The sequence below is a fragment of the Neltuma alba genome, unplaced genomic scaffold (genome assembly GCF_004799145.2).
Source record: "Neltuma alba isolate B1F8T4 unplaced genomic scaffold, ASM479914v2 tig00011168_pilon, whole genome shotgun sequence".
NCBI lineage: Eukaryota > Viridiplantae > Streptophyta > Magnoliopsida > Fabales > Fabaceae > Neltuma > Neltuma alba.
Genome location: NW_021635898.1, coordinates 1 through 14,230, shown reverse-complemented (window position 1 = coordinate 14,230; position 14,230 = coordinate 1). Strand labels below are relative to the sequence as shown.

Below are 14,230 nucleotides of genomic sequence, written 5' to 3'. Positions count from 1 at the left end.
CCGTTGTCCCATAGGCAGAGCTTGAAAAATTAGCATATTTCTGAGAGTTGGGCTTAAACGAGCCAGCCTGTTTAGGCCAGAGCTCGTGACGGGCCGGCCTGTTTTCCTACTACTAGAGTTCACAAGAAAGAAGATCTGGGTTCTAAGAGAATCATATTGGCACCATTTATCATGGGCATTAATAAGAGGCAAATTAACCTTTATGCGTTGGCAAAAAGAATTAATCTTTATGGCTTCAAATCAGTAGAGTACCATTTAGCAGGACCTAACGCTTGTATTCAAGGCTTCCTCTTTTCTTTCCTCTTTCGTAGCTCCCCCTCTCCCGGTTCTAGAATCATGTAGACAATTTCCTCTGTCCTCCTGATGCTACAATGTAAAATATTTGTATTATTAATATAATCTTATCTTTTATCAAAAAATAAATGAAAAACAACTCCCTTAAAAGACGCGCGTTATTCTCCTAGTCAAGCTTTTAATTGCTTTTTAAAAAAAATATTAATTATAACAATCGTTTCCAACGGGCGGTGGTTTTGGCATGAATCATGATCATCGCCATATAAATGATCAGAAGCTGTTGTATCTGACGCTATGGTCTCCAAAACAGAGGCAAATATGGCTTCGCTGCTACCATACGGCGACGTTGATTTCAGCCTGAGGGCAATGGCGGGTCGCGCTGAGGGATTTGGTTGCAACTCCATCGGTGGCCTCCACGGCCCTCTCTATTTCGTCACCACCGTCGCTGGTTTGTCTTTTTCTTCATCTTTCGATCTATTCTGAAAATTAGGGATACTTTATTGTGGTTTTGAGGTTTTAAGATGCTTATCAAAGGTGCTTTTGGTCCCATTTTAGATTTTACTCGAGTAATTTTAAATTTTGGAATGGCGATGTAGGTTCACAGATTTTACTCGCGCTTTCAAGTTTCTGGTCTATGTAATGCATTTTTGTTCATAATTGTTTTCATTTCCATCTTTCTATCTTTTTTCTAACCCAAATTAATCGGTGGATTGAAAGGTGATGATGACTTCTGATATATTGGATTTATAGATATGCTGAGATATAACCCAAAGCAACCAATAAGTTGGTTTCTATGATATTCATTGGCGATGGCGCTGGTATAAGGACTTTGGATTTTCTGATTGCCACCATATTATTGACATAGTCATTTTAGTGAATTATTTTCGGAATATTTTCATTTTGAACTGTGAAATATTTGGGGACTTGCACTTTTACTACTACCTCTTGTCCTTCATAGAAGGGCTAGTTAAGGGTTAGATTTAGTTTTGAATATAAGATCCTGATTTATTTGGTCACTAATGATATAATTTTCACCCCATAGTATCTCTATTAATTGTACATATTAAGGAGATTCCTACTAAAAGACAATTCCAATGCACATGATTAAATAAGACAATTTAGGAAAATCAATACACATTGTCTACAAATCTTCAATTTAACTAATTTCCTTAACATCAAAAGATTAGTTATCTAACTTTTATATTAAGAACGAGAAGGAATATTCTGAGAACAGAAAGGTTCTGTGGAGTGACATGCTTGGGCAATAATATAATGGGAAGTATTGAGCCATTGCGGTTTTGCTAATTAGAGGATCAGGTTCTCACATATCATATAGTTTCATTAGAGGCTATAAACCATGCAAACATATAAAAAAATTCATCATTACACTATCTGTTACCCATAATCTGTTTCCAGATGATGGTCCTGGATCCCTTCGGGATGGATGTCGTAGAAAAGAGCCACTCTGGATTGTTTTTGAAGTATCAGGTACCATTCATCTTTCATCATACTTGAATGTATCATCTTACAAGACAATAGATGGCCGAGGCCAGAGTATAAAGCTCACAGGAAAGGGCTTAAGGCTGAAAGAATGTGAGCATATAATCATATGCAACCTTCAGTTTGAAGGAGGTAGGGGTCATGATGTTGATGGCATTCAAATAAAACCAAACTCTAGGCACATATGGATAGATCGCTGCAGTCTTCGTGATTATGATGATGGGCTTATAGACATTACAAGACAAAGCACAGATATTACTGTATCGAGGTGGGTTCAAATCTGAATGTTTAAAATGAGCTGCAATAATTACTTGGTCATCTATGTTGTATATCACTGAGTTATTTGACTCTTGTTGCCAGATGTTACTTTGCCCAGCATGATAAGACCATGCTCATTGGAGCTGACCCATCTCACATTGGCGATAGATGCATACGGGTGACAATTCATCACTGTTTCTTTGACGGGACACGACAAAGACAACCTCGTGTTAGATTTGGAAAAATCCATCTGTACAACAACTACACCAGAAACTGGGGTTTATATGCTGTTTGTGCTAGTGTTGAGTCCCAGGTAAGCTTTTCTCTTGTATCTTCTCTTTTTTTTTTCCCTGTTATTCTTGCATGCAGCTTATTAGTGTTTTTCATGTAAGTGATGATTTGAAAACATTCTACAGATATACTCTCAGTGCAACATTTATGAAGCAGGAACTAAGAAAAAGACCTTTGAATTCTATACGGAGAAGGTAGAATATTAGTCTCTGTCACTTCTATCTAGATTTAGTTTTACCATTCATTAATCGGGACCTTACCCCTGTTTGGTCTAACAAATGCTCGAAATGAAATTTTTTGGCATGGCTTCTCCCTCAGAACTCAGCTTTGACCTTAAAATGGATTAAAACATGTTATTTAAGCATTGTGCCATCTGAGGCTTTAAATTATGTAATGCTTTTTTCACTTCTAATTCTTTGTCAAAGTATGTAAGTAATCCAATTTTGTTCTCAGTCTAGCCAAATTTGTAATATCGTTCAAGACTTTGCATTGATGTGTAACATCACATGCCTCTGCAATTATTAGGCGGAAAATATTACTCTAGTTCAAAACTATTGAGTCAGCTGGTACTTGGTGCAGCGGTTATGTCAAGTGTGAACCTGGCTGCTTTGTTTGTGAATTGCGTCCCAACCTTAAACATCAGTTATCATTTTTAGTTAACCCCATACTTTTTCTCCTAGAGGGGCAAGGGGTTATGTACCCAATTTTTTTCTTTTTTACTGCACAGGTGTTTCCTAGTGGAGACAATCCTCAAATACTAAATATGGACACCTCTCATAATGGAGATTGAAACCTTTATTCACAGCACTATGAGAGACGAATCCTTTTCATTAGACCCAAACTCCACTGGTCATACGAAATTAATGCACATACCTATTCCTAAAAACACGTATCCTGTATAAAGCCCCTTTTAATAATTTATGTTTGACGAGTTGAAGTGTTGAGACTTCACTGCAAACACGTACCTTAGCCCATTACCACTCCGTTATGTTTTAGGCTTGAATGCTGCTAGATTTGTCATGCAAGTTAAGATGCAGGATGTCATAAATATGGCAAAACGATTATAATTTCTAGAAACTAAATTCAGAATTAAGGTGAATTACATGGTTCTTAAAGACAAACATGGTTATTATGTATATGAAAACAATGCTTCATAAAGCATCAACTCCTTTTACTGCTTTTCTTTTGAAGGAATATGAATGAGAAAAAAGTAAATAGTTTCAATGCATATAGGAACAGAATTCCATAATATAAGGTGACAATTACTATGCAGACAAGATCATGTTTGTTGTATTGGTCCACAAATTTACTTAAGGGCATCGCAGCAGAAAATGTTTTGCTGTGAATTATATTGTTGTTAGGTTATTCAACACAAACATTACATGTAGAAGAAAATTTTTTCAAACTAGCAATCATTTGGTGCTGAGTTGTAAAAAACTTAGCCACCTGTGTTATTTTTGTTGGATAACTTGGTAAACTCCTCTTGCCTAATCCTCGAGACATTTACTGCAACTTCTAACGGTAGTGAACTTGTAATATTAATAATTCCCCAGGCTGCAGATAAGGAAGAGCAGAAATCTGGCACCATAATATCTGAAGGAGACATATTTCTGAATGGTGCGGAATCATGCTTACAAACACAACACACAGAAGGAAGCATTTTCCACCCTTCTGAATATTATACAACTTGGACTATGGAAGCACCCTCACATTCTTTTAAAGGTGTTCTCCAGATATGTGCAGGTTGGCAATCTGTTTGTCGGCCGGCAGAAGTCTCTTCTTGTTTGAATTAGAATGCCTTGCAGGATTTCACCTTCTGGTTTGTTCAGTCGTCATTAACACACAATAAGTAAAACTAGAGTGAATCCTGTGTACTTATACAGAACTTGAGATGAGCTGCACCAATTATAATTTGTGAATAATGCAGCTCTATATACTTTTAATTTATTATATTGGTTTGTAATTAAGGATTTTTCATTTTTCTAACAGTTTAGTATTGGCACCACTATTTTGTTCTGTAAACTTCGGCCAAATTTGCGGGTTTGTAGCCATAATTTTGGTTGTGCCTGTATCAAGAATGATTCTTTTTATTGTAAGTAGCCGTCTAAGTCAGAATATATAACCAAAATCGCATAACATCTCCTGAGCATATGCAGTGTATAGAATTTGTTTATGTTTTCTTATTAAGTTGTAAATTTGTCCTAAAAATTTTCACTTACAAATTTACACTTAGGAGTGCTTGGCACTTGGAATTTTTTTGGGTACAAATTTGTCTAAAAAGTTTAATATCGTAGTAATAGTGCTTCTTACCATTACGGTCAATGTTACTATCTTAATAATCAACATTAGTTTTTTTATTTTTATGATAGGAGGCAATATTATAATAATTTTAAACTTTTTGAATAAATTTGCACTCAAAAAATTTTCCAAGTATTAAATGCTCATGAGTGAGAATGTTTGAGACAATTTGCATGTTAGCCTTTTTTTAACTCTTATGTGAAAGTTTGGAAAGTAGTAAGTTATCATCAAAATCATCCCAATGTTATCAAATTGTACTAGAAAAAAAGTATCTAGAATGTAGTTGTAGGCGAGCTATGGTGTTCAAGTGTGGATAACTATTTTATTCGGTCTAAGTAGAATTTGATCCCATCACCCTTAAGTTTCCAAAAGATTTGGTGATCATGGAGCCACCGAATCCATTTGCAATGGCAACATAAAATAATATTTAAAATGACAATCAAAGTAAAAGTCTCTATTAAAAATCGTTCCCCATACTGCCAACGGTATTTACAATACCTGTACCGAGTTTTACTACTTTATCTACATAATTTGCAATGACTTTTTTACAATCTCAACACTTCAAAAATTAAAAAAAGGCCATGTTAAAAATTATTTACTATACTACTAATGGCATTTACAATACCTTTACCAAGTTTCACTGCTTTACAAACATCATTTGCAGCAATTTTTTTTTTTAATAATGTCAACACCTGTGAAAATACAAGTAAGCGAAAACATTAACTACACTATCAACAATTTCACAACGCTTTTAACGAGTTCCATAATTTCATCAACGCCGTTTACGACACATTTTTTACAATTTCAATATTTGGAAAAATATAGCATGGTATTGTTTTAAAAATTTCTTTGGTTAAATTTTATGTAAATGTGGTAAATATTGTTAGTAGTGTGTGGTAAATTAATTTAGAGCCTAACCCTTTTAATTGTATTCTTTTCAAGCGTTGAAATTGTAAAAACGTTATTGTGAAAGGCATTAATAACGTGATGAAACTCGATAAAAAGTTGGTAAATGTCGTTAATGTAGGAAATGATTTAAAATATGACCCTCTTGCTTGTATTTCTTTGTTCAAGTGCTCCAATTGAAAAAAAAATGTTGTAAATTGCATTGATGAGGTGATGAAACCAGTAAAAGTTTTGTAAATACCACTAACAATGTGCTCCTCCAATCCTTAACATAAAATCCATTTAACTAATTTGATTAGATTAAGAAAATTAGGTAAGTTAGTTAATTATAAAAAATGTGATATATTTTTCCTAAAACACCATAATCTTTCTTAATACCCTGTCTCCCTCTTCTACTTGATTATGGTTGAGGGAGTATTTATAAGGATAATTTAGAGAAAATTGATATATATATATATATATAATAAATGAGTCTTATATTTAGGACCAAAACCAACTCAATAATTGGATCTTATATTAAAAACCCGAGAAATACTAAATTATTTTTGACAGTGCCCTCCTGTATTTTTGCAATTGTTGAAATTTAAGAAAAAAAATTATTGTAAATGACTTTAATGAAGTGATAAACTCCATACAAATGCTGTAAATACCATTAGTACGGAAAAATACCCTTAATAGTGCAGCAAATAGTTTTTAATATGACCTTTTACTTTGGTTGTTATTTTATATATTATTTTGCAGTATTATAACAAATAGATTCCATGACTCCATGATCACTATGATAATGTCGTAAGCCTTGTTTTATATTGTAAGATTTAATTTTGGTCATGAATATTATTTTAGGACTTTAGAAATTGATGCCACCATTTGGAAATTTGGAATTTCAAAGAGTATTTTATTAGAATTTTCCCGAAGATTGAGAGTCTACGTCATATATAGTAATTTCCTTCCTGTATATAGGAATCTCGTGTTATTTTAACAAGGAAACTAAGATAGATAATAGCGTGTAGACATTCTCAAGATACCTTGAATTTTCAGAGTGGGGGGGGGGGGGGGGATCATTTAAGCCTTGAGGATTAAATTTGACATTCAATAAAGTTCCCAGGTCATTCAATCAAAGTTGGTCTTAGCATAAAAAATATGGCACTAGACTAAAGTATTTTATTTATTTTTTGGTAAAAGACCAAGTGGTTTTAAAGAATATAACATTCGTCATCATTGTAATCCCCAAGTGATCCGATTCAAGTGACTTCAAAATACCAAAAGATTAAAAATAAGATAAATCAAATTCCTCCATATCCCTATCCCAAACATGCGAAAGGTTTTCACATTTCCTTCCCTCCTCAACCTCCATTTCCCCTTCTGAAATACATATAAAATGATGTTTGGGTAAAATCAAAACCATAGTTTCAGAAATGCTTTTACGGTATACGAAGTAAATATGTAAAAAAATTTGCCTCGATTTGCGAAAAAACGTTTCTGGAAAGTGATTATTGGAGCATCCAAACAACCCCTAAAAAATACCAAAGAACCTTCATTATTTGACCAAGTACTAACTTGCGTCATTCCCCTCCTTTTTTATCAAAGGTTATGCCGAATGAAAAACAAAAACAGAAGCATCAAACTGAACTGCATTCTATTCATAGAATGACACTCCAGCAAACCTAGTAGAGTATAGAGGGAACACCAATCACCAAAAACTCATAACAAAACATGAACTCAATTAAAAAAAAAAATTGTCACTAATATAAAAAACACACAGAAGATAGCCCAAATATCCTACACCTTGATGGCATATTTCCTCATGGAAAAGTATGTATCCTTTTTCTTTTGTCTTTCGGTCTTCAATGATGCCTGCATCAACAGTAATAGAGAAGCGGCATAAGAAGATTCAGTAAACTCATCATCAAATGAAGTCTAAAGATCATAAAGTTACTTGGCTCCAATGAAATTGATCGATCACAATAATTAAATGGCAAAAAGGTAGAACGATCACATATCTATCCCAGTCACCAAATACATTCCAAGTGCCAATCAAAATCAGAATCAAGATATATTAAGTTCCCCTGAATCGAGTCAATTAAAAATCATGAAATATAAATACCATATTTGATGAGTATAGCTGTTTCTAAAACTAGACCAACCCAATGGGTTCAAGCCAAGTATGATGTTCTTTTATCTTCTAATACCCAGTTAAGCAAGCAAACCAGACAGAAATGGCTGCTCAACTTCAGAATTGTAGGTTTCATTTGGACAATGACATGGTATTGGCAAGTTCTTGTTGAATGTGAAAAGCACAACCAGGAATCGACCTTGGGTCTTTAAAAGAACAATGCTTCGTTTTTGTCAATAAATACAACCAATATATTTGCAACAGTGTTTTTTTACCAGTTAAAAAATATATTCATATAATAATCTGTTATTTGCAAAATATGTAATGGTGTACTTTCCCAGATCACAGTGCAGTTCAAGCTATTTTCAAATAAGGTACAAATAATACATGAAAAAAGTACGGGTGACTTATGGTGGATAATGTTACAAAGCGCAGAACCTTCAACCGCAGACAACAGAAACAAAAACAGTCAAGTCTATATACATTTACGCCCCAAAACCAAATAAATGCATAAACACAGGTTCAACTAACTTCACATAATTTGGTAAACCACTGAGCAAAAAACTTACATTTTAGACAAATATAAAGCTAAAAATATGATGTCGTATGTTAATACATGGATATAAAACATGAAACAACTCAGTGAAGTCTCCATCCTTAAACCCCCAACAACACATAAACACGCACAAGCGCAGGTTCTTCTAGCTTCACTTAAATTTCTTAGTCCACTTGGCATATTAGATATCGTTATACTGCAAATTAACTCCTCATACAACGCTGAAAAGAAATTTCAATTACAGATGAACCAAAACTAAACTAAAATAAGAGAGAAAGCAGGGGAACCAAGAAGTGAAGTATGAGCACAAAACGAAAAGCAGGCAATAAATTACTAAACAATATAGCATTACCTGGTGCTTAGTGAGCCTTCTACGGATAGCCCTAGTCTTCTTAGGGCGCAGATCAAGAGGCAAAAACTTCTTGTTCTTGTATGCCTCCCTCAATGCAGCCTTCTGCTTCTGAGATATGACGGTCAACACCTGAGCTATGGACAACCTGACCACCTTACTGCACCCCATGATAAAACAAATATAAACACAAACACACTATAGACAATCAAAAGGGGAGGAAAAGGAAGTACATTCAATTTGAGGCTCTCAAAATTTGAAACTTAGAGCAAATTAACCTTTCCATTTGACCAAACTGTTTAGTTACTAAACCAAACGAACAAAATGATTCGTTTTCTTTTATGGAGAAATAAATCCAAGGCTAAAAGTGCAAGGAAGTATATTTTTCAGGAATCGGATTGAAAATATATTCCAGAATAAACCCACCAAGATCGGGATAATTACATCTTGGAAAGTTTGTTCGGTGCACCGCCAGTGACCTTAGCAACTCTGAGCAAAGCAAGCTCAGCCTTCAGATCCTTGAGCTGGTTGAGCAGCTCAGCCTTCGTCTTCTCCCTCAGTTCATGAACCTTGATTCTCGCTGATGGTGAAATGAAATGCAATTCAAGATCACAGCAAAAAAAAAAAGACAGTTCAGTCCAGAGAAATTAGAAACAGATACAAAGATTTGATCCAACTGGAAAGGTATAGATGGCAAACAAAACAAACCCATTGCTGTGTTCTTCCAAGCTTTCGCAGCGGCGCCTCTTTCCCTCCGGCTCCGTGGAAATAAACCCAAGGTCGGGGGTCCCAACGGCGAGTGTTTTTATTCCTTACTATATAGTCGCACGGTGAATGATAAAATAATGGGCAAATGGCAAACAAACCCCTTAAAGATATAAAATTATGATTTGAGTTCTTAGATTTATATAATTTCTGTCAAGGACCCGCTCTCAAATAGGAATTATGAAATATTGGTTGAAAGACAGAAATGCCTTTCTACTTCTCATATCCTCTTCCCATATCCATTTATCAATCTCCCTAGTTATCTTCATCTTCATTTGTTCCATCCTCCCAAACTCATCTCTTAAACCTTAATTACACTCATCATCTCTTCCATCGGATCCCTTTCTCTCTACCCCCAATCTTCCCCAATCTGGTTCTACCCTTCAAAATTGTCTTCATCATTATGGGCAAGAGAGATAGAACACCGTTGACAGAACCAAAAGATGCGACTAGATTTAAGAAGAAAGAGGGTTGACCCCTCTTCTTCAACCTTTAAAGGTGAGAGCTAGAATGATCAAAGAAGAGAAGGATGCCATTATCATTGTTCATCTCCATCTTCAATGCAGAACCAGAGAGGGCACTGTGGAGGCTGGATCATGAAAATAAGAATTATGAAACTAATAAGGAATTACTAACTCTTACTCTTTTGATATTTGCATAGTTAGCTTGAAAGATTTTCTTTACTTTTATTTGATTTTAATTTCTTTTTACTTATTTCAATTCAATTTGGTTTGCTAAGTCACCATTTTTATATATTATTCTTGAATTGACATCCCAGATTGATTCGTTTAATCTTCTTTGACTTGCACAGTCACCATCTTTCACTTATTTCATGCTCAATTTAGGTACAAGATGGGTTTTAAGAGTTATAGATTTTGTATGGTGTTTTTGCGCTATTGTTAATAACATTAGACTTAAATGGTTAACAAAGTTCATGTTTTGTTTTGTTTTCTCTTCTTACTAACTTGTTATCTCAAGCATAGAAGTTGTTATTTTCATAACTTAACTTATTATTTTGAATAGTTAACTTATTATACTTCACTTTAAAACAATAAACTTGTTGTTTCCATATTCAATCTTATTACTTGGAATAATTGGTATTCGTAGAGTTGTAATTTGTTATATTTCACTAGTTGTGGTTGTCAATGATTATATGCTGAATGTTTTGCTGAACCTGGTATGTGATTTGCTCAACTGAATGCAATAATGAAGTTGTTATTTGACATACTTAACTTATATATAATATTTAAGTTGTGATGTGCTAAACTTAACTTGTTATTTGGAGCAGTAAAGTTATTATTTGATATCACTAACTTGTCATATGCTATTTAAGTTGTGAGTCTCTAAACTCAACTTGTTATTTACAATAGATAAGTTGTTATTTAATATACTTGTTATATGTAATATTTAAATTGTCATTTGCTAAACTCAACTTGTTATTTAGAATAATTAAGTTGTAATTTGATATACTTAACTTGTTATTTGCTATACTTAATTTATAGAAGCTGACAAGGGATTGAAGACTAAAAGAATGGAGAGGTCTCTATAGATAGTTTTAATAGAAAAATCTGGATAAATTATACATACTATTGCTATATTTAAGATAGGTTTTTTTTTTTTCAACTTTGTTGATAAGTGATCATTGTTATGAGTTATTAATAACAGTTATGTATTACTGACATGATATCTAAATTTGAGATTATTAAATATTTCTGTGAATTGCCACTATTTTCATATTTCATTGCCAAACGACAAGGGTGGTAAGCCAAATGACAAGAGTCATAACTCAAATAACAAGTCTGATAAGCAAAATTACAAGCCTGTGACAAGATTTCTGATGAAATTAAGTTTCATAGAAGGTTACAATTATTTTCACATTTCACTACCAAATGACAAGAGCGATAAGTCAAATGATAAGAGTCGTAAGCCAAATAATAAGTTTAGTAAGTGAAATTATAAGCCTGTGACTAGGTTTTGATGAAATTAAGTTTCATAAAATGTTGTTATTATGTTCATATTTCACTGTCAAATGACAAAAGCAGTAAGCAAAATGACAATAGTGGTAAGTGAAATAACAATTCTATTATTAGGTTTCTTATGAAATTAAGTTTCATGAAAAGTTGCTATTATTTCCACATTTTGCTACTAAATGACAAGAGTAGTAAGCTAAATGACAAAAGTGACGAGCTAAATAACAAGTTTGGTAAGTTTCATGAAAAGTTATCATTATTTTCACACTATCAAATGACAAGAGTAGTAAGCCAAATGATAAGAATAGTAAGCGAAATAACAATTCTGTCATTAGGTTATGATGAAATTAAATTTCATTAAAAACTGTCATTATTTTCACATTTCACTACTAAATGACAAGAGTAGTAAGCCAAATAACAAGTTTAGTAATTGAAATTACAAGCCTACGACTGGGTTTCTGACGAAATTAAGTTTTATAAAAAGTTGCCATTATTTTCATGTTTTACTGCTAAATGACAAGAATGATAAGTGAAATAACAATGCTGTAATTGGATTTATCATGAAATTAAGTTTCATAAAAAGTTGACATTATTTTCACATTTCATTGTCAAATGACAAATTTAGTAAGTAAAGTTATAAGCTTGTGACTAGTTTCTCATTAACTTGAGAACCTTAAATAGATCTATATTTTTACTATTTAGAATTGATAAATACAAATTATTAACATTATTCTGTCCATAAACAAAATGTCAATATTTTTATATCATTATGTCATAATGCCACCATCATAATGATAAGTCTACAGTTACAATATACCAAGTGAAATTACAATAATAGTAAGCCAAATAACAAAAAACCAGAAATGTTTTAACAACAACCAATTTCTATAGTTAACCATTGGAATTCAGGGGATTGGAAGAAAATTAGGTTTAAAAAATGCTGGGAAGCTACCAGCAAAAGATGGCGTGCTCTTCGCCGTTACTTTCTACTCTATGGGGTTAGTATGATGACTCCATAATCACCTATTCAATGTTCATAATGCTACAAGGAGTTGAGAGAAGTGGAGGAGGACAATTTAAGAGAAGATACAAGGGAGACTGCTATGGTAATTCTCTCCTCCTTGATAGCATTTGATGGTAAATAGCGATGAGTGCTCTACATTTTCCACCATGGAGTGTTCTTAGATCGCTAGGAATTTGGAGGGAGTGAAGATATAAAGTGGGGGGGGGGGAGATAGGGGTGGGGATGAGGAAAGGGGTCGGGGGAGAATGAGAAGAAAGGGGAAGAAGTGTAACGCCGCAAAAATCTTAACACTGAGAATAAGAAAATCCCAAGACATTTAAGGGCCAGAATAGTGGAAAGAAATATGAAAATGCTAGGAAAATATGTTAGAAATTCTCAAAATTTAACAAATAATTATGAAAGATAGAGAAAACGTTCCTGGAAAGTATTAGAGGCTCAAAAGTTGAAATTATGATAAAAAGCAATAATTATTGCATTTTCAGTAATTGTTGAATATTGACTAATGGGGAAATTGGTCAAAAATTAATTATAGAGAATAGTTTTGAGTCTTACAAAATTAAGGAAAAAAAGGATAAGGTGTCTTGAGAATTATAAGACATTGTACAACTAGTTTTATTCCCAAAATACCCCTGGTTAATTTTGTAAAGGAATTTAAAGTCCAATTATGCTAATTGGGATTTATTCGAGAAAATTCCAAATAAATACTTATGAGGCTAAATGAATTTCAAGAAAATTCATGAAACTTATATGGGATTAATAAGAGGTTATAAAATAATCAAGAAATTTTTAATGAGCCCAGAGACCCCAAAAAGTAACTCCCAAATAAGAAAACTAATATAGTAAGAAAATGTTTTCTTTTCTTTTAATGATGCAAATTCCTTATGGGAGCAAAGGAGGGCTCTTTAGGAAGGAAAAATTGATAAGAAAATGTTAAGGATCTGACATAAATTAATTAGGAAGCTCAGATCACTGATATAGAAAAAGACAAAGCTATTTCAGTATAAAAAAGGTGCTAAAAAAAGTGAAAAAGTACATACCTTTTTACTTAGCTCTCATTGTGCCACTTGTCAAGATAGCGGTGGAGAGGATTTTTGTAATAACCCCCGTAATTCATGGTAAATAAACATTTTCAAAAGGATAATTACTTTACAAGGCTAACCATGGTAGGAAGGACAAATCTAATCAAATAGATATCTACCATAGTCAATAACAAACCAAATCTTTAACAGAGTAGTAGCTACTGTTCTAGAATAGTAAAGATAGTTAATCAATAAGAAAGGATCAACATTTGATTTTTCATGTATATATCGAATTGATCAGCAATACTCTAGAATCTCAAATACAATTAAGACCAATTGTAAAAGGGCTAGGGCATTTGAAGTCCACCAAGATAACTACTACTACTGCCCATCAACAATTGCAATCAAAATAGCGATCACCTATATCCAAAGGGCTCCGCCCGCTAACTCAAGTCCAGAATGCAGCGGAAAATCAAACGCATGCTAAGTATAACAAAAAGGCCCTAAAGTTTGGCAATATACATCAGTCAAATCATGTATATCAAAATAGAGGTTATACAGAGTTGAAAGGAAAACTCAAGCCTCGGACACCTTCCCCTTGGGACCAACACTTGAACCTCGCCTGAAAAATGTTAAATAACCACGGGGTGAGTCAAATTGACCCAGTAACCACAATTCCAATTCAACAAGTATCCAGGGAGTGATTACAAGATAGTTAAGCGGGCAAAGTACAATTTCAAATAACATATAAGTTAAACATCTTTACAGAAAACAATATATTAATTCAAAAAGTAACTTGCATGCATAGAACTTCATCACACATCCATATAACCTCCTTGTAACCTCTGATAGAACCCATGGGCTATTCACACATAACAGGATTCGTC

The 14,230-nt window shown here is 33.4% G+C and overlaps 2 protein-coding genes across 2 annotated transcripts; one reads left to right on the top strand and one right to left on the bottom strand.

Moving 5' to 3' along the window:
- Window positions 1–538: 538 nt before the first annotated feature.
- On the top strand, window positions 539–4,479 carry LOC114762014 (probable pectate lyase 4). The gene is made up of 5 exons (XM_028951467.1): window positions 539–742; window positions 1,711–2,062; window positions 2,155–2,365; window positions 2,469–2,537; window positions 3,897–4,479. The coding sequence occupies exons 1-5, from the start codon at window positions 589–591 to the stop codon at window positions 4,134–4,136; spliced, it is 1,026 nt and encodes a 341-aa protein (XP_028807300.1). The 5' UTR covers window positions 539–588; the 3' UTR covers window positions 4,137–4,479.
- A 2,558-nt stretch (window positions 4,480–7,037) lies between these two features.
- LOC114762016 (60S ribosomal protein L35) lies at window positions 7,038–9,374 on the bottom strand. Its single transcript, XM_028951468.1, has 4 exons — window positions 9,274–9,374; window positions 9,010–9,145; window positions 8,569–8,725; window positions 7,038–7,401 (listed from the first exon to the last, which is right to left on the bottom strand). The coding sequence occupies exons 1-4, from the start codon at window positions 9,275–9,277 to the stop codon at window positions 7,327–7,329; spliced, it is 372 nt and encodes a 123-aa protein (XP_028807301.1). The 5' UTR covers window positions 9,278–9,374; the 3' UTR covers window positions 7,038–7,326.
- Window positions 9,375–14,230: the final 4,856 nt, after the last annotated feature.